At 37.5% G+C, this 20,692-nt stretch overlaps 1 protein-coding gene across 5 annotated transcripts in view; it reads left to right on the top strand.

The window, feature by feature from the left end:
• The window catches only part of OTUD4 (OTU deubiquitinase 4), a 46,780-nt gene that overhangs the window by 15,636 nt on the left and 10,452 nt on the right, over positions 1 to 20,692 (top strand). For 4 of the 5 annotated variants that reach the window (XM_036312202.1, XM_036312203.1, XM_036312201.1 and 1 more), the window contains 9 exons: positions 1,329 to 1,410; positions 3,930 to 4,062; positions 7,435 to 7,492; positions 7,719 to 7,836; positions 7,929 to 7,993; positions 11,403 to 11,497; positions 12,515 to 12,618; positions 12,720 to 12,906; positions 17,921 to 18,083. In XM_036312202.1, coding sequence (XP_036168095.1) covers positions 1,329 to 1,410; positions 3,930 to 4,062; positions 7,435 to 7,492; positions 7,719 to 7,836; positions 7,929 to 7,993; positions 11,403 to 11,497; positions 12,515 to 12,618; positions 12,720 to 12,906; positions 17,921 to 18,083 — 1,005 coding nt within the window. The remainder of the gene's footprint in view (positions 1 to 1,328; positions 1,411 to 3,929; positions 4,063 to 7,434; positions 7,493 to 7,718; positions 7,837 to 7,928; positions 7,994 to 11,402; positions 11,498 to 12,514; positions 12,619 to 12,719; positions 12,907 to 17,920; positions 18,084 to 20,692) is intronic. The other variant, XM_036312205.1, reaches the window with a different exon arrangement.

The raw sequence follows: 20,692 nt of genomic DNA, 5'->3' as shown, positions 1-20,692 counted from the left end.
GGATCTGGCCTTTTCCAGTACACTTACTGGAATATGACATAATCTAAATAAAATCAGTGTGCATTTCTCTTTGAATAAGTAGTTAACTATTTAGAAAGTACAGTTGATTTTTTTGCCAACATGAGTTTGAACTACCTGAGTTCACTTATATGTGGATTTTGTTCAATGAATATAGTCTGTCTTCTGCATCCCAAGGTGTCTGGATTCAATCAACAGCAGATTGAGAACAGTATTTTCTCATTTGAGGTTAGACGTTGGGAATCTGCAGATGGGGAAGGCCAATTGTATGCATTGTTCTACACCAGTGATTCTCAACCTTCCTAATGCCGTGACCCTTTAATACAGTTCCTCATGTTGTGGTGACCCCCAATTTCATTGTTACAAATTGAACATAATTAAAGCATAGTGATTAATCACAAAAACAATATGTAATTATATATGTGTTTTCCGATGGTCTTAGGTGACCCCTGTGAAAGGGTTGTTCGACCCCCAAAGGGGTCGTGACCCACAGGTTGAGAACTGCTGTTCTACACCATTTGATATAAGGGACTTGACTATTTGTGGATTATGGTATGGCGGTTTGTGTGTCCTGGAACCAGTACCCTGCAGATACCTAGGGAGGACTGTAGATAAGTTTTGGGGGATTCAAAAGTTATATTTGGATTTTCGAATGCATAGGAGTTGGCACCTCTAACCCCCACATTGTTCAAGGGTTAACTGTACTTTAACTGTAAAGAAGCAGAAAAATTTTACTTTTGATTCTGCCTCTTAGAGGTAAGTATTAATAAGATTTTGGAATGTTTTCTTATGGTCTCTTACATCTTGTTCTTTAAGTAGCTGAAATCATGCTGGTTTTTTTTTTTTTTTAATATATATGTATTTTTATTGATTTCAGATAGGGAAAAGGGAGAGAGAGATAGAAACATCAATGATGAGACAGAATCATTGATTGGCTGCCTCCTGCACGCCTCCTACTGGGGATCAAATTCACAACCTGGGCATGTGCTCTTGACTAGAATCGAACCTGGGACCCTTCAGTCTCCAGGTCAACGCTCTATCCACTGAGCCAAACCTAGGGCAATGTATTTATATTTTATCCCATAAGCATTCCCCAAGTCATTAAGAACTTTTTGATTTAATAGCTGTATAACATTTCTGCATGTGAATTTACCATAGTTGACTACATTGGAGCTTTAGATTGCTTCTAAAATACTCACTTTCTGTTTGAAAATTATTTATTAGTGATTGAGAGATATTGGAGATAATAAGTTTCTATGTAAATACCAAATATGAAGTGCTGAAAGATGTCTTTTATTTTTCCCTTTCAGGTATTACTGTGTTTTTCAAATGGAAATCATTATGATATTGTCTATCCCATTAAGTATAAAGAGAGCTCTGCTATGTGTCAGTGTAAGTTTCACCCTTGTGTTTGTATAGGAAATTATATTCCTAAGATATACAGTCTTAATGCGCACAAGTCAGGGCAAATATACTCTGTTTTGTTGTATAAAAAGATATTTCTAAAAACCTTAGGTTACCAAAAATATTAATATTGTATTAAAAACTTCTTTCAATAGGAAAAAAAGATCTAGTAGCTAGAGTTTGACTTATAAATATGAAGTTATTTATTTCCTGCAGTAATTAAGTTCATTAATAAGGATTTGTATGTGTTTTCAAAGCTGGGTAGTGTATGGCTTGAAAATTTACATGACCGAGCAAATCAAACATTTGATTATATTGGCTCTAGAGCAGGGTTTCTCAACTTTGACACTATTGACAATTTGGGCCAGGTAATTCTTGTTGTGGGGGCTGTTCTGTACATTGTGGGATATTTAATAGTATACCTAGCATCTACTGTGTAGATCTCCCATTGTGACAACCAAAAATGTCACTAGATTTTGCCACATATTTCCTGGAAGGATACAGTTCCTTCCCAATTGAGAATTACTGCTCTATTAGTTCCTTCCTTTGTCTGTTCTAAATGCACATCACTCATACAAAACAGTAGTGCTGGGCATACAACAGCTTTTTCCTCATTTTTTTTTTTTTTTTAAATTCCCACAGGAGGTTGAGAGAGTGAGAGGGAGGGAGGGAGAGAGCGAAAGAGAGAAACATTGATGTGAAAAAAACATCGATTGGTTGCCTCCCTCATGAGCCCTGACCTGGGCCTGGGATCGAAGCTGCCACCCAGGTACGTGCCCTTGACTGGGAATCGAACTCAATATCCTTCTGTCTGCAGGCTGATGTTCTAACCACTGAGCGCTCAGGCCAGGAGTCCTCTGTTCTTAAGCTAGTGGTGATCAGTAAAGATAATATGTAATGTAAATTTTTAAAATTAATTCATCTGTTTTGAGGTATGAAAGTCTAGCTGACTATCCTGGACTGTGTCCTTTTTTTTCCAGCTAGTCAAAATCTGGACATGTCAGCTTTGGGAAGGATAGCTCATGGAGATTCCTTTCCTATACTTCTCAGTGCCTGTGGGTTGGATGATACAAGGCAGAGTTCCTCAAACTACGGCCTGCGGGCCACATGCAAATACAAATATTGTATTTGTTCCCGTTTTGTTTTTTTACTTCAAAATAAGATATGTGCTGTGTGCATAGGAATTTGTTCATAGTTTTTTTTTTAAACTATAGTCAGGCCCTCCAACAGTCTGAGGGACGGTGAACTGGCCCCCAGTTTAAAAAGTTTGAGGACCCCTGATATAAGGTGTAGAAGAAAGATGGTTTGCTAGAAGGAAGTCTCTTAGGAAACTTATTGTTGATGAATTCTTAGTGTACTCTTGTTTCCATAAGAATCACTGTAGTAAAACCAATTTAGAATATTTGGTAATATATATTTCCATGTTTTCTGTGTGTGTGTGTGTGTTTTTTTTTTAAGCAAAACGTCTAAATATGCTTCTTCATTGGCTGCTGAGAATACATTTAAAATATTTTTATTTCAGAGAGGAAGAGAAAGGGAGAGAGAGATGGAAACATCAGTGATGAGAAAGAATCATTGATTGGCTGCCTCCTGCACAACTCCTATTGGGAATCGAGCCCGTAACCCAGGCATGTGCCCTGACTTGGAATTGAACCGTAGTTCAGTCATATGTTCATAGGTTGACGCTCAATCCCTGAGCCATATTGGCTGGGCTGAGAATACATTTTATAACAGTCTCTTTTTAGTCCCTTATGGAAAGTTATCTTCTTCCTACCAGTCTTTTTTTTAAAAATTTTTTTGTTGTTTTGTTTATTAATCCTCACCTGAGGATATTTTTCCATTGATTTTTAGAGAGAGTGGAAGGAAGGGGGAGACACAGAGAGAAACATCGATGTGAGAGAGACACATCAATTGGTTGCCTTCCACATGGTCCCCGCTCCCCAACTGAGTCTGGGGATTGAGCCTGCAATCCAGATATGTACATGCCCTTGACCGGAATCGAACCCAGGATCCTTTAGTCCATGGGCCGATGCTCTATCCACTGAGCCAAACTGGTTAGGGCAAGCAGTCTTAATGTTTCTTAATGTTTTCTATCCAAGTCTCTTAAGGTTGGGTATGTTGTATGCCATCTATAATTCTCAGTTTCCTCATCTGTACAATTAGAATAATTGTACCACTGTGCTGGGATTAAATATGCAGATAATGTAAAGGCTTAACACATAAAGTGTAATAATTGTTTAATATGCATGTTTATCTTTTATTGTCATCATACTTGTTTCAAAGTAGTGATACCTTTTTGTGTTGATATTTTTAAAAATGACAGTTATCTTATGTAATGATTTTAAACTAAATTACACACAAATCTGGTTGCTCTCTATGATTAAATTTGATCATAGATGTTGCAGGTATCCAGTTATGATTTTAGAAGCCTGGGCAGTAGATACTCAATTTTATGTTAGAACATAAAATTAGTTAATGTTGCATAACATATCTCTTGTTAATTGCAGCTCTCCTTTATGAATTACTGTATGAGAAGGTATTTAAAACTGATGTTAGTAAAATCTTGATGGGACTCAACACTGCTGAAGTAGCTGGTGAAAGCCACAGTGAAATATCAGATTCAGAGGATGATAGTTGCAGGTAAGAATGAATTTAAATTCTAAGATATCTTTATAGTGCCGTACAAAGAAACAATTCAGTAAATGATTCTGCAAGGAGTTCCCTGGAATTGAAATATTACGGTATTCCTAAAATATACCGATCTGCAGTAGAAGGTTCTTTATCTCTGCCACTAATTTTACCTCATTTCTTCTAAGGAACTGTTACTTTTAAAAACTTGTTTTGGGTTGGAAAGCATCTAATTCTATGTAATCTGGATGTGTATATGTGGAATAGATTTGGTCTACCGATATCTGTGGTATTATAAAATTTTAAGGTTAAGCTGTCAACTGTTTGCGTATTCAGTGCTAAAAGAATGGCCATTTTGATTTCCTTGACTTTCTTTTATTGTTTCCTTAAATAATGCCACCTCTTTTTCTTTTTAGATAATAAAAACCCCAAATTAGGGTATAGTGTGGGAACAGCTCTGGAGAATGTTTTTGTTTAGGTTGTGAATAAGCACTTTTTGAGTCTATGATATTCCCAGCCCGCCCCGCAGGACGTATAAACTAGTGGATAAGAGCTTGGGCTGTATACTTCCAAACCTGGTTTCAATACTGGCTTCCTGCCAACTTACTAGACTTGGGGAAAATTACTTAAATTCACTAAGAAGCCTCAATTCTGCATCTGTAAAATGAGATATATTAGTAGTTCCTCAAAGGGCAGAATCCTCCTATATAATAAAAGCCTAATATGCAAATAGACCGAATGGCAGAATGACCGGTGGCTATGATGTGCACTGACCACCAGGGGCAGATGCTTAATGCAGAAGCTGCGTGCAGGCCCCAGGCCAGCCAAGGTGGGTGCCAGCGGGGGCCCCTAATTGCCCCGCCAGTCGCCCCACAGTCACCCTGATCACCAACCAGGCCTAGGGACCCTACCTATGCACGAATTTCGTGCATCGGGCCTCCAGTTTATAATAATTAAATGAGATAACACGTAAAGTGCATAAGCTAGTTCCTAAATATAGTGTCCAACATGTTAGTTTTTATCAATAATAAGAATACTAGAGACCTAGTGCACAAAATTTGTGCATGAGTAGGGTCCCTAGGTCAGTCTGGCAATCAGGACCGATATGTGGGTCGACTGGCGGGTGGGGCGATCGGGGGGCCCCTACTGGCACCTGCCTTGGCTGGCGGCCTGGTGCCGCCCACTCATCGGCCCTGACCAGGGGCAGCTCCTGCGTTGAGCATCTGGCCTCTGGTGGTCAGTGCGCGTCAAAGCGACTGGTCATTCCGCCATTCGGTTGATTTGCATATTAGGGTTTTATTATATAGGATATTTTATAGCAACTAATCATATTCCAATCCTAATGAAGTTAAACTATTATTGCTGTTGTATCTTAAAAAGGAAAGCCTCCTACTTGGTGTTACATACTGAGAAACTAGAGAAAGAAATGAAAATTGATATCTAATTCTTTATTAAGTACTTAATTATCTTTTTATCTGTAATTCAAGGTATTTCTTAAATTTTTCTAATCCTGATTGAAAAATTGTCTACCATTTCTTTTTTATTTTTATTTTTATTTTTTTTTAAAATATATTTTATTGATTTTTTACAGAGAGGAAGGGAGAGAGATAGTTAGAAACATCGATGAGAGAGAAACATCGATCAGCTGCCTCCTGCACATCTCCTACTGGGGATGTGCCCGCAACCAAGGCACATGCCCCTGACTGGAATCGAACCTGGGACCTCTCAGTCCGCAGGCCGACGCTCTATCCACTGAGCCAAACCAGTTTCAGCAGTCTATCATTTCTTTATAAGAAAGAAATGAACAGTTAGGTTAGAATCTGGGTCTGCCTTTGTAAGTTTAATGCTAGAATGGACTGACTTTGCACAGGGAAAAATTTTACTCCATGGTCCTCTCCAGCACCTCTCTGATTAAGACATGTCATTGAACATAGGAGAAAGTTAATTAGGGAAGGTGTGCTCATTATAATGCTGTTTTTCTTTTTATACTTTACTATTGTAGCTTTTTACTATTGTAACATTGGAGCCTTTCTCGTTAACTTTTTGCATTATTACAGATTTCTTGTGTCATATCTGGCTTAGGGAAGACAAGGCTTCAAGTAGGGAAGAATGCTATATAACCATGGCACAATAGATAGGCATAGTGTGATAGCAAGGAGGAAAGACTAGGGATTTTGTTATACTCTTGTGCCTGGATTCTTTTCGCATTCACAGTGCTGAAGTACTGGAAATTATGGGTGCTTTTTAAAAATCTAGACACTGGCTACTTGGAGTCTCTTGAAGATTGCTGCATTTAAGGGTACAGACTTGGGAAATTGTCCCAAAGACTAGAAATTGATTTATGAAGGAGTGTTGGACAGAAGAGTACAGGTGGCTCCTCACCTCATCTCCCATTCTACTTGCCATCACTCTGTTCCAGCCTTGCCAGCCAGCCCTTGTCCACACCAGAGTCTTTGCACTTGATTTCTGTTTTTTCTGCCTGGAATACTGAATAGACTTATGGTTTGCTATCTTGTTACCTTTAATTACTTATTCAAAAAGACATCTCAACAAGTTCTTTCCTCATCCCACTTTTTATTATTTGAGCCTATGGCTCAACACTATAATTTTTTCCTAACATCCCCAATAGCACTTATTAGTATTAGCATACTGAATATGGTTTGCATTCATTATCACTAGACTGTACATCTTTTTGTAGTGGAATATTTTGTTTAATGGATCATCATTTATGTATTGAAAGGAAATTTTTCTACATTGAATGTTTTATAAACCCAATTATTCTACTTACCTGAATTTCAGTTTATTTCTGTTTGTTTTATTGAGCCAGTAAGAACTACTGATAAAAGTCTTTGAATTATATTTTAGAAGTCACACACACACGCACACACGCACACTTTTTTTTTGTATATTTTTTAATCCTCACCCAAGGATATTTTTTCATTGATTTTAGAGAGAGTGGAAGGGAAGGGGAGAGACGGAGAGAGAGAAACATCATGTGAGAGACACATAGGTTGCCTTCCATATGCGCCCGCACCAGGGCCAGGGCTCAAGCCTGTAACCTAGATACGTGCCCTTGACTGGAATTGAACCCAGGACCCTTTAGTCCAGCAGTCGCCAACCAGTGGTCTGGGGACGCTGGGGGTCTGTGAGGTCCGAAAGGTTGGCTACCGCTGTTTTAGTCCACAGGCCGACGTTCTGTCCACTGAGCCAAACTGGTCAGTGCCACTTGTGTACTTTATTAAAATTTGTAAAGGCTCATTGGAAGATATCTTTGACTTTGTGGAATATAACTCTGACTTCTGATATTTTTATGTGAAGTTAGAATAAATTAATTGCATGTGAACACATTTTGTACTAATTATGGTTATGTTTTTTCCTTTATAGGAGAAAAACTACCACCGCTAATGATGTAAATGGATTTAAAGCTCTGTCAAGTGATCAGGTATTTTTTTCTAAAGGTCTTAACTTGTTCTTCAATATAAGAGCTTATAAAAGTGTAGTCTTAATATTTTTAATCTTTTCTGGTACATTTTCAATAGAGTTAGGCGTATCTAACTAGTACATTTTTCAGCAACTTAGTAATTTTTGAAGTTTTCTTTTGATTTTATTCTTGTACATATGTCAAACAAAAATGTTTTATTTTTTTAATCCTGACTTTGTTTGTTTAGCACCTGAAAAACAATGGGAACTCCCAAAGCCTTCCTTTGTCTAGAAAGGTTCTTAAGTCACTCAATCCAGCGGTTTATAGAAATGTAGAATATGAAATTTGGCTCAAGTCTAAACAAGGTGAGCTTAAAAATCTGCATTTTCCATAAATTTGTTTTGTGGCACTTGAAAATAATTAAGTCAACTTGATATTATTCTGATATTATTTACAGCTCAACAGAAACGTGATTATTCCATTGCTGCTGGCTTACAGTATGAAGTTGGGGATAAATGCCAAGTAAGTGATTATATAGAAGAAAAGATCTTACCTGACATCTTATTATAATAGGAACCAAGTAAACAGATAAGTTTGAATGTATTGTTAATTTGGAATTTTAGAATATATTTTTTCATGTATACATTTTCATGGTTTTAAATATTTAGCATTTTGATTCATTTGAATACATTACCAAAATTGTATGTATCTAAAACCATGGCATCCTGTCACATGATCTTTAAAAAAAAATCTAATATTTGATATTCTTGCTTCAAAGAAGTTACAGTTACATTTCAGATTTTTAGATATTTTCATTACAGTTGGCAAATATTTTATAATTGGTTCAAGCTTGATATTATAAGTCAGTTTGTTTTGCTTATAATAGTTATCCTGGAAAATTGAGAGGTACATAATGTTTTTCTAAAAAAAAAAAAAAAAAGATGTATCTTTTTATTGATTTCAGAGAGGAAGGGAGAGGTAGAGAGAGAGAGAACATCAATGATGAGAGAGAATCATTGATTGGCTGCCTCCTGTACGCCCCAATCTGGGGAGATTGAGCCTGAAACCCAGGCATGTACCCTGACTGGGAATCAAACCATGATCTCCTGGTTCATAGGTTGATGCTCCTACTGAGCCAAGCCAGCCAGGTGGTACATAATGTTTTTTGGTTGAATTAAGAAAGTAAAGTGGACTGACAAGAGATTTTCATTTACTTTGAATAAACTATTGCTCTGGATTTAAGTAGCAGATTATTAAAGGGGAAAGTTGGATTAGATCAGTTTATTTTTGCTTAATCCTAACCGGAGGATATTTTTTCCCTTGCTTTTTAGAGAGAACGTAGAAGGGAGGGAAGAGGGGGGGAAAGAGAGGGAGAGACAGACACACATCAATGTGAGAAAGACACATCGATTGCTTCTCGAACGTGCCCTGACTGGGGGTGGGGAGTGAACCTGTAAACCAGGTACATGCCCTTGACTGAGAATCGAATCCGAGACCCTTTGGTGTGCAAGGTGATGCTCTAACCCAGCGGTTCTCAACCTGTGGCTTGCGATTTCTTTGGGGGGTTGAACAACCCTTTCACAGGGGTCGCCGAAGACCATCAGAAAACACCTATATAATTACATATTGTTTTTGTGATTAATCACTATGATTTAATTATGTTCAATTTATAACAATGAAAATACATCCTGCATATCAGATATTCACATTACGATTCATAACAGTAGCAAAATTACAGTTATGAAGTAGCAACAAAAATAATTTTATGGTTGGGGGACACCACAACATGAGGAACTGTATTAAAGGATGGCGGCATTAGGAAGGTTGAGAACTACTCTAACCACTGAGAAACACCGGCCAGGACACATCAATGTTTCTTAACTTGGAGTGATTTTGCACCCCCCCCTCCCTGCTGAGCAATGTCTGCAGACATTTTTTTTGTTTTCTAACTGGGAAGATGCTACTCACATCTAGTGGGTAAAGGCCAGGGATATTACCAAATATCCTACAGTGTACAGGGACATCCTTTCCCACTTCCCATGGCAAAGAATTATCTGGTCCAAAGTGTCAAAAATGCCAAGTGTAGAGAAACTCTGGAAAAGGTAATTTCCAAAGGTCCCTTTTCTGTTGTTTATGATAAAAATGGACTATTTCCAAAATAAAAGCAATCCACGTACACAAGAATTAATTGGAAGATAATTTTCATCAAAATGGCTTCCATCAAAAAGTGTTGCCTTTTGCCCTGGCCAGGTGGCTCAGTTGGTTGGAGCGATATCCTGTACACCAAAGGTTTGGGGTTTGATTCCCGGTCAGGTCACATACCTAGGTTGTGGGTTTGATCCCTAGTCGGGGCATGTATGGGAGTCAACAATCAAATGTTTCTCTCTCAACATTGATGTTTCTCTCTCCGTTCCTCCCTCCTTCTTCCCTCCCTCCCTGCCTCCCTCCTTCCCTGACCCCCTTCTTTTCTTCCTCTGAAATCAATAAAAACATATCCTCAGGTGAGGATTAAAAGGAAAAAAGTGTTTGCCTTTTCAAAACTACCTTACAATAGCCCTTGACAAACATTTCTCCTTGACTTGTGGGGGAAACGCTAATTTCCTTTGTTATAAAGTGGTTTGTGAAAAGTATCTGACCAGGATTATATCTGTACACTTTTGAGCACTTTTCATAGTGTTCTGGTTCTGGGGCATTTGAAAGGAAGAAGAGGATGTAATTCATTTAGGTTCTTCCTTATGGGATTGTCAGAATTATGCTCTAATTATAGAACAGAATTGTGAAATCTTTGAAGGGAACAAAAGAGAAGAATAAAACCAAGGCTTAGTATTCCCCTTCTTCCCCACTCCTCAACAGAGAAGAGAAGATTGCTTATCTTACGCTGCATCACTAAAGTTTTGTTACTCATTATTTCAAATCATGCATATCTTCTTTGAGGTTGCAGTTACTTTTGGTAGATGCCATTAATAAGGTAGATGATAAAGCAGATACCTGTTTTAATTTTTTCTATTTTAGAGTATTTTGTTTCTAATTCTACTACTTTAACTTGGATAAAATTTAATTGAAACTTTATTGTGTAAACTGCTAGGAGTCAAAGATGACTTGTTTACTCAGGTGAACATGTAAGATACAGTTTTAACTTTTGATAAAAAATGTCGGGAAAATATTTTTGATTGTTAAAGAGAGGAAGGCAAAGTGTCCTATTTTGATTTGTGAAGAATGAAACCTCAGTTAGAGGACTTTGTCTACTAATAAAAGTACGAGGGTACTCAAAGCCATGCAACACGGGTGGGCTCTTAGTGCTCCTGGTGTAGTCATGCCAGATCCCCTATTCATTGTGTATTGTTTGATTATAGAAACACCTCAGGGCTTACTCTCCTATCACAGTTTACTCTTGGAAAATACCATGTAGAGAACAGATAACAGATCTATTTTTAGGGAGGAGAAAGGTCACAGTTACACATAGTAATTATAATAATACTGTCGCGTCCTTCATGTATATGATACATACCTCATTCCATCTCCATGAGTCCTATGACTTTGGTACTATTATTAGCCTTATTTTGCATATGAAGACACTGAAGTATGAGAAGTAACTTGCCCAAGGTCATATTGCCGGTAAGTAAAAATCCCAGGCCTGGAATCCTGGTTGTGTTGTGCCACAGTCCTGACTTGGAGGACCAGGACAAGATGCCTCTCTTGTTAAGAGCCTTAATAGATGTTGCTACTACTACTTGAACTATTTAGGATAGTAATTTAGAACAATTTTGGAAGGGTAAACACAGAGAAACATATTATTGTATACTGTTTTGAAATTAGTTTTGTGTTTAACAATATACATTTCACTTTCTCTTTAATTGGAAACAATAAATTTTAAAAACTGATCATTAATGCAAGGAAGCAGATGACTGATCTTTCTGGAATTGTTCAACAGGTTAGGTTGGATCACAATGGAAAATTTTCTACTGCAGACCTTCAAGGGGTTCATTCTGAGAACGGACCAGTTTTGGTTGAAGAAGTTGGAAGGAAGTATGTACTGCTCTTCAACTAAGGCATTTACTGTCTTTTCAACTTGCCTCATGTAATCACGAGCATTTCAAAATGGCTTTGTGCATTTTCAGATTCACTTAAAGGTGTTGCCTATGTGTAGAAATATTTGTTCAGAGCTTTTGAAAAATAGAGTTTAAATTTAGTCTTTTGCATGATGATATAAAAGAAAACTCATTTTGCCCATTACTGTTTAAAATGTGCCCTTCTTCACAAAGGCAGTTTGGGAAATTGACTTTTATAACTATAAAGTGGGAGCTTTGGAGGATAGAGATCATATTCATTCCTAATATTATTTGGTACTGAATTGCATGTAATTAATTTTAAATAAATGTCAGACGGAGTAAAATTTTATGGTAGATTTACAATGTTACTTTAGAATACCTTTTATTTTAGTTGCTGCTGCCCTTATTAGAGATAAAGGTAGTAAGTCACACCTAAACTTTACTATGGAAAACTTCAATCATACATAAATGTCAGGAGCATAGTGCAGTGAACTCTAATATACCATCATCCTGGTTCATCAGTTAACAGCATTTGGCAGTCTTTCCTAATCTATTTTCCCTAACCCTTTTTATAAATGGAATTGGAATAATTAAAAAAATTCAGACGTTATACCATTTCTCATAGACATGTAGGTACTTTTATGTGTCTCTAGCACAGTAAGGGCTCCTGCCTCTCCCCACCTGAATGACAGTACGTTTATCACAGCTAATAGCAATCATTCCTCAAATCTTTTGCTTCGATTGTGATTTAAGGCCTTTTTGTCTTCTGGTATTTTTGGGTTTGAAAACATGCTTTTGATTTATGTTATCTTTTATTTATTAGAATTACATCTGGGTTGCTAAATGGCTTTGTTTGTACTTTATTTTTAATATAAGAACTAAAGCTGGAAATTTTTATGTAAGTTACAAATAAAATAGCTATGCTGAATACTTAAGTAGATATTGTTACTATGAGCATTTTAAATTATTACATGTCTTTTCCTTCCTTTTGAAGGCACTCACCGAAGACCCTCAAACCACCTCCCTCAGAAAGCTGGAACACAGTGTCAGGGAAGAAGATGAAAAAACCTACCCCTTCTGGACAAAATTTCCATTCTGGTAAGAGCACATCAAGTTATTCTTTTTTGGGGGGAGGGGTAAAGATACATGGCATTGTTGATCATAGGAAATTATGAGGTATTTTTGGATTCTTGTCACAGATGCAGATTATAGAGGGCCAAAGAATTCAAGCAAGACAGTAAAAGCTCCATCAGCACTACCTCCTCGACTCCAGCACCCTTCGGGAGTAAGACAGCATGCATTCTCTAGTCATTCTGCAGGGTCACCGTCTCAGAAACCCTCTAGTGAGCACAAGAATCTTAGCAGGACACCTTCACAGATCATAAGGTAAGAGAGGGGCATTTTCTTTTATTTGCCACATTTCATGCTTTTAGTTATAGAATAATATTAAAAGTATTGTTGATAAAATACTATGTGAGGATTTCAGTTCTTCATAGTTCTCTTTAAAGAAATAAAGTAACTTTGCAGAGTAAGTCATCTTTATTTTATTTATTTATTTATTTTTTGTCTAAAGTTTTACATGTGTCTCCCTTTTCCCCAATTGACCCCCCCTCCCAATTTGTCTCTTTTTTTCTTGTTAATCAAATGATGTTGATCATTATATTCCACATATGAGTGAGATGATGTGATATTTATCTTTCTCCGACTTGCTTATTTTGCTTGGCATAATGCTCTCTAGTTCCATCCATGCTGTTGCAAATGGTAAAAGTTTCTTCTTTTTTATAGTGGCATAGTATTCCATTGTGTAGATGTACCACAGTTTTTTCATCCACTCATCTGCTGATGGGCACTTATGCTGTTTCCAAATCTTAGCTATTGTAAATTGTGCTGCTATGAACATAGGGATGCATATATCCTTTCTGATTGGTGTTTCTGGTTTCTTGGGATATAGTCCTAGAAGTGGGATCACTGGGTCAAATGGGAGTTCCATTTTTAACTTTTTGAGGAAACTCCATTACTGTCTTCTACAGTGGCTGCACCAGTCTGCATTCCCACCAGCAGTGCATGAGGGTTCCTTTTTCTTCACATCCTCACCAGCACTTGTCATTTGTTGATTTTTAAAATTATTTTTTTATTGATTTCAGAGAGGAAGGAAGAGGGAGAGAGAGATAGAAACATTCACAATGAGAGAGAATCATGGATCAGCTGCCTCCTGCAAGTTCCCTACTGGGGATCGAGCCCACAACTGGGGCATGTGCCCTTGACTGGAATTGAACCTCGGACCTTTCCGTTCACAGGCCTACTCTATCCATTCAGCCAAACCGGCCAGGGCTGATATGTTGATGATAGCCATTTTGACAGGTGTGAGATGGTATCTCGTTGTTTTGATTTGCATCTCTCGGATGATTCATGACTTTGAGCATGTGTTCATATGTCTATGGGCCTTCTGTATGTCCTTTTTTGAAAAGTGTCTATTTAGTAGATCCTTTGCCCATTTTTTGATTGGATCGTTTATCTTCCTTTTGTTAAGTTGTATGAGTTCTCTGTAAATTTTGGAGATTAAACCCTTATCAGAAATATTATTGGCAAATATGTTCTACCATTCAGTGGGCTTTCTTGTTGTTTTGTTGATGGTTTCTTTTGCTGTGCAGAAGATTTTTATTTTGATGTAGTCCCATTTGTTTATTTTCTCCTTAGTCTCCATTGCCCTAGGAGCTGTGCCTGTAAAGATATTGCTGCAACATATGTCTGCTATTTTGCTGCCTATGGAGTCTCGTAGGATTTTTATGGTTTCCCGTCTTACATTTAAGTCCTTTAGCCATTTTGAGTTTGTTTTTATGTATGGTGTAAGTTGATGATCTAGTTTCATTTTTTTGCATGTATCTGACCAAATTTTCCAGCACCATTTATTGAAGAGACTGTCTTGACTTCATTGTATGCTCTTGCCTCCTTTGTCAAATATCACTTGAGCATAATGGCTTGGGTCGTTTTCTGGGTTCTCTGTTCTGTTCCAGTGGTCTATATGTCTGTTTTGGTGCCAGTACCAGGCAGTTTTGAGAACTGTCACTTGGTAATATAGCTTGATATCTGGTATTGTGATCCCTCCAACTTTGTTCTTCTTTCTCAGGATTGCTGTGGCTATTCAGGGTCTTTTTTTTTATTCCAGATGAATTTTTGGAGAGTTAGTCATTATTTTTGAATAATTTTTCCCCCCAATGATTTGGGAGATCTTAGCCAGGTCTTATTCTGGCACTTAATAGTTGTCTGGTAGTTTGTTATAAGTTAAATACTGAATTCCAAATGGCATTTCTAATTTCTTGGAGGGTGAGGATGTTTTCCTTTATATAGGAAGTTAAATCAGTTAAGATGGTTGGTTTACTTTGTTCTAATAACTTTGTATTATTTGGGTTAATGTGTCTAATACCAAATGGAGCTACAAGTTGAGGTTCATGTAATCATGATTATCAGCATTCTGACTGAATATCCAGACACAGGTGAACTTCAGGGTCATAATTTCCTGTATTATGGATTTTATTTTTTTCTTAATCTGCCCTTCCATGGAGTAGTTTATATCCCTTTAAAGAAGCTTTATTTGAGAGGGTGTGTCTTAAGTGGAGGCTGTTCTTTCATGCAAATATGGCCATGTCTCTGGGCACCTCAGCCCTTCTAGGTGACTGTGACCTGTGCCTCTCTCTCCCCTATTATCTGAACAGCTGTAGCATCAGCTTATGTGCTTGACAAGTTCTAGTCTCTAGTTCCTTTATTTTTGGCATTTGGGCATTTCCCTTTCTTGGGATATACTTAACATTTTTTCATTAAAGATCGTTTATATAACATAACATCTTCAAGACAATTGTAGGTTCTTAGGCTGACATGTTACTATTACTGTGTTAGTTTCCTGGGGCTGTTGTAGCAAGGTACCACAAACGGGGTGGCCTAAAACAACAGAAATTGACTAAATTCTGGAGGCTAGAATTCTGAACTCAAGTTGTTACTAGGGCCATGCTATCTCAAAGACTCCAGGGGATAATCTGTTCCATGCATCTCTCCTGCTTCTGCTGTTGCGTGTAGTCCTCTCTGCAGGGACAATCCCGGCCCATGGTGGGTGACCTCTCCCAACAGACAGAATTTGTGCTCATTAATCAACTAGTTATGGATGAAGCCTGTTGTTTGGATATTGACCAGACTCCACTAGCATTTGGTGGCATCTAACTCAAGGCAGGCAAAGTACCTAGGAGATCTGACTTATTTTGAATATAGACTTTGGAAACCTAAAAATGTGAAGTAAACATAGGAAGGTCATAGATAGAAATGAATTTTATTTTTTTTAATAGACTGGAAAAGAAGCATTTTTTCCCCTTGAATACAAGGAAACTCTATACTCTTCAGTGTCTTGAAGATTAAAAAAGAAAATACACATGGGCTACTAAATGGCTAATTTGAAATATACTTTTGTTTACCACAAACAATTTATATCCAGTATGTTTCTGCTGTTGAATCAATCCTATCTCCTAGGCATTGGTAGAATGATCAGACAGATATGAAATGTCTCTGTAGCCTTAGGATCAGTTTCTGCTTTGTGTGTTAGCTGTATATTACTTGGTATATGAAACATGATGGCAGAAGGCAGTACGTAATACATAGGCATGAAGCTTTAGAGAATGTTTGCCATTGTGATTGATTACATAGAAACCTATTTGTATTTGCAGTTAGTATGCCTTCACTGTATGTATGGAGTGGGTTTTATTATTAAAAGAAATTTAGAGACTGCTGATGATCAAATATTTAAAGTAAGACTTAAAAAAATTAAGTCTAGAATTTTATAGTTAACAGTCCCCTGGATTTAAACCCATTAGAGTTTATCTTTCTAATGTTCAACGCATTAGTTTTGAATTATTCTACTTACAGAACAGAATCTTTTTTTTTTTTTTAATATATTTTATTGATTTTTTACAGAGAGGAAGGGAGAGGGATAGAGAGTTAGAAACATCGATGAGAGAGATACATCGATCAGCTGCCTCCTGCACATCCCCCAGTGGGGATGTGCCCGCAACCCAGGTACATGCCCTTGACCGGAATCGAACCTGGGACATTTCAGTCCGTAGGCCGACGCTCTGTCCACTGAGCCAAACCGGTTTCGGCCAGAACAGAATCTTAATGTTAGTCATGAGACCCCTCATGACCTCTCACCTTTCATTTCTTTCTCATTTGTCTCTTTCTTTGAAAAAAAATAAAAGTGTAATAAAAACCAAGCAGGGTTGCTGTTTGTGGTTGCATTATGTGAATGCTGAAAATGATAGTAATATCACTGCTGAATATTTTTCCTACAGTTAGGGGCAAATAGGGAGGATTTGGTTCTCTTTGTAGTGGGTGAGGATAAGATGGACAGTTTTGGTGACAGGATGGACATGGTATAAGGTTGTGTTAACTTTCCAGACTGCTGGCATTTGCTGAGTCCTCTTTGGAGTCTTCTGTGACTGGGGTTTGAGAAGGACTGGTCAAAGATTATGAGGGTCCATTTTGCTCCCCTGCTTTTTCCCCCCAGTACTGTTGGGGTTACATTTGCCCTGTTGGAATTAGGGTGTGATTTTTAAGTGGTACTATCTGAGGGCAAAGTGGCTGTTCCTTATGTCAGATGTAAAAAAATCACTTCCCACTTTTGTTCGGATTATATGTTCAGATTGTGATAACGAATTTTTCCTTTAGGTTTTGACTTTTCATTTCCCACTGTTGTGAAACTGTTAGACACGGTGCAAATAGTATTCATATTGCCTATAATTACAAGTCATACAAAATCAATAGGAATGTGTTATAGGCTACTAAGTTGTATTCATGAATTTTTTTTCATCCTTGTTTGACCAAAATTATACTGAGATGTGGTTAGTATCTAGCCTGGCACATTTTAATATTTGTTCTTTGTAGCTTTACATCTCCCTTGGTGGTATCAAAAAGCAGAGGATGGTCCTCTTGTTTCCTTTGATGTTGCCCTTTACTTAGAACTGAGAAGTAGAATGCTTTTGAGACCTAAACTAATAACTTTCCCTTTCTTTTGAAAGTGAATTCTTATGAAAGTATTAAAATGTGGGGTAAAGAAATATATTCAGTACTTAAATTTCTGCTCTGATGAAAAGGAAAAAAAACCCCTCAATTATTTCTATATCACTTTTTTTCTACCTCTCCCTATTGTAAGTTTATCTTCTTGATTCTGTTAATGTAGCGTGCATGATGCTACAGGAGATTCCGTTTGGTAAACATTTATTAATCAGGTTGCCAAAAGGTCTGTGGTCACTGTGTAGCAAAATATTAGTCAAATATTTGTATTGACAAAACAGGTTATTTTATTTTAGGTAATCAATACATTTGCCTTTTTTTTTTGTGACAAAAATGTTTTATTTAACAGAAAACCTGATCGTGAGAGAGTTGAGGATTTTGAGCACGCCAGTCGAGAATCTAATTATTTTGGCCTTTCCCCAGAAGAGCGCAGAGAGAAGCAAGCTATAGAAGAATCTCGATTACTTTATGAGATTCAAAACCGAGATGAACACGCTTTCCCAGCCCTTTCTGTATGTATAAAAAGAGATTTTAAAAGTTATTGGTTTGAAATCTCTCCTTAATAGAAGTTAACTCTTGAACAACATGTGTTTGAACTGTGTGGGTCCACTTACAATGCAGATTTTTTTTCAGTAACTACAGTTGGCCCTCTGAATTCCCCTGGTTCCCCATCTGCAGATTCAACCACAGAATCTGTGGATGTGGAAGACTAGCTGTGTGCATTCTTTTAGGTCATTTTATATAAGGGACTTGAGCATCCATGGATTTTGGTGTCTGTTTGGAGTCCAGGTACAAATTCCCTATGTAATACTGAGGGCACCTGGAGCTAAGTTTTCGGGGAATTAAAGTTATTCACAGGTTTTCAATTGCCTGGGAGAAGTTGGCACCCCTAAGTCCCATGTTGTTTAAGGGTCAACTGTAGTTTTTATATTAAACCGTAACTTTATATTAATCTATAAGACTAATAATTTGTAAACTGAAGGGTACCTTGCCCTGGCCGGTGTGGCTCAGTTGGTAGGGGCATCATCCCGTATATCAAAAGACGTGTTCCTGTCAGGGCACATGCCTAGGTTGCTGGTTAGGTCCCTGGCTCTGGTTGGAGTGTGTGCTGGAGACAACTGATCGATGTTTCTCAGACATCAATGTTTTTTTCTCTCTCCTCCCATCCCCACACTCCCTTCCCTTCTAAAAAATCAAAGAAAATGTCTTTGGGAGAGGATTTAAATAACAACAACAACAAAAAAATAAACTGAATGTAACCGTCCCTCCTTTTCATGAGGAATGTGAAGTTTAAAGGTATTAGTTGGTGTTAGAGCTGAGGCAAGTAAATTGGTTAGCTCACTTCTAGGTTAGTATTTTGAATTAAAATATGTTGCTAGCCAAAGTAACAAGATACATTTATATTCAGTTAAGCTACATCCATAAAATCAGAAAGTCTTTTCAGTGTTCCTTATTAAACACACCAGCACCTAAAATTATATATAGTAAGAGCTGCTCAGTGTTTGCTGTTGGAGGTGGAAGTACATGGAATCTGGTGTCTTTGCCCTTGCTCTGTGTTTGACACGGCTGTGATGGATGCTTCTCTGATGAAAGAGATGGTCTCTATCTTTAGGTTTCTTCTTCTTTTTTTTAAAATATATTTTTATTGATTTCAGAGGGGAAGGGAGAGGGAGAGAGAGACATCAATGATGAAAGGGAATCATTAATTGGCTGCCTCCTGCAAGCCCCCTAATGGGGATCGAGCTCACAACCTGGGCATGTGTCCTTGACCAGTATTGAACTGAGACCCTACAGTCCACAGGCCAAGGCTCTATCCACTGAGCCAAACCAGGTAGGGCTCTTTAGGTTTCTTAATTATTTTGGTGGAGTCAGAAGGGGAAACAGTTCTCATGTAGAGTGAAGTCAGTGGTCTGTGAAGAGGGTTCATTGGCAGGATAGGGGAATGTGATTCAGTTTGGGACACTGGAAACCATGGTCTTTTAAGTACTGGAAAGTGGTACTAAATGACATGTGATCCAGAATGTTGGTTGGACACCTTTTCTCAACAGTAGATTAAACAAAATGAAATGTTACAGGAGGCTTCCCAGTATACCGATGTAAAACATTAAATAATGTCCCTCACACTCAATTATCTGTCCACTGGCCTCTGTGGAATCTTTTTAGAGGTGTGAGATGCTTGGTTGAAAACAGCTCCTCTGGACTAATAGTTCAGTCTGGCATAGGGTTTGGAGCTTAGGAATTATTGGAAAAAGTTCCCACATCCATATGTGAATTAGACATGGGTTGTGTGTTAAGTATATTTATCTTTATGTAACATGTTATTTTCCCATATTTAGATTTTAAAAAAGGCACAAATCAGTTAAGCTTGTATTCATAGCTTTTTGTCCGTTTTCAGTTAGTGAATGGTAAGAATATGACTACTGTAATGTAGGAATACAATGTGAAATTTTTGATTGTCAGAATGGAGTCATGCTCATCATTTTTAGATAACTAGTTGACAGTTGGAATCCTGTCTTCTAGTAAACTCCTGTCACAAAAGGCTAAGATCCTCTTCTCAGCTCTGTGCAATATTTACTTAGTACCAGAACAGGAGAGGATCTTCAGTGATAATTTAGCTTGAAAACCTGACTTATTCCAGTTCCTTTGTTACACCAATTACAAGGTTAGATCTCATGCAGAGCTTACATGATTTGCTGAGGGTCAGTAGCATTTCAGTGAATAACAATCACAGTGCACTGTATCTGTTAATTTGCACTTGGGTATCTTTCCCCCCCAAAGGACTGTGGCTCTGTAATAGCTGTTTTTGAAGGTTTGTATGAAGGGTGCTTGCTATTTGTGCAAAGAATGAAAGTATAAATTACAAGATGAAAGTTTGGTCAGAGCAGCTTTCCCAAATAAGGATACGAAGAAGTGTTAAAATAATTTAGGCCAAAGGTCTGTCTGATTGCCTAATACTTAGACTTATTAATAAGCCTATAACTATAGAGGACGTAATTAAGTATGAATCTTAGGCCCTATTTTTGGAAGTATAAAGACACGGCTATGAATTTTGAGATTTTTAATCAGATGTACAAAGAGTATATTTATGGGTAAATCTTTAACACAAAGTGTTGGGTTTTGT

The sequence above is a fragment of the Myotis myotis genome, unplaced genomic scaffold, assembly GCF_014108235.1.
Source record: "Myotis myotis isolate mMyoMyo1 unplaced genomic scaffold, mMyoMyo1.p scaffold_m19_p_6, whole genome shotgun sequence".
Taxonomy (NCBI): Eukaryota; Metazoa; Chordata; class Mammalia; order Chiroptera; family Vespertilionidae; genus Myotis; species Myotis myotis.
Note: the sequence above shows the minus strand (reverse complement) of the source record. Positions and strands in the feature narration are given on the sequence as shown.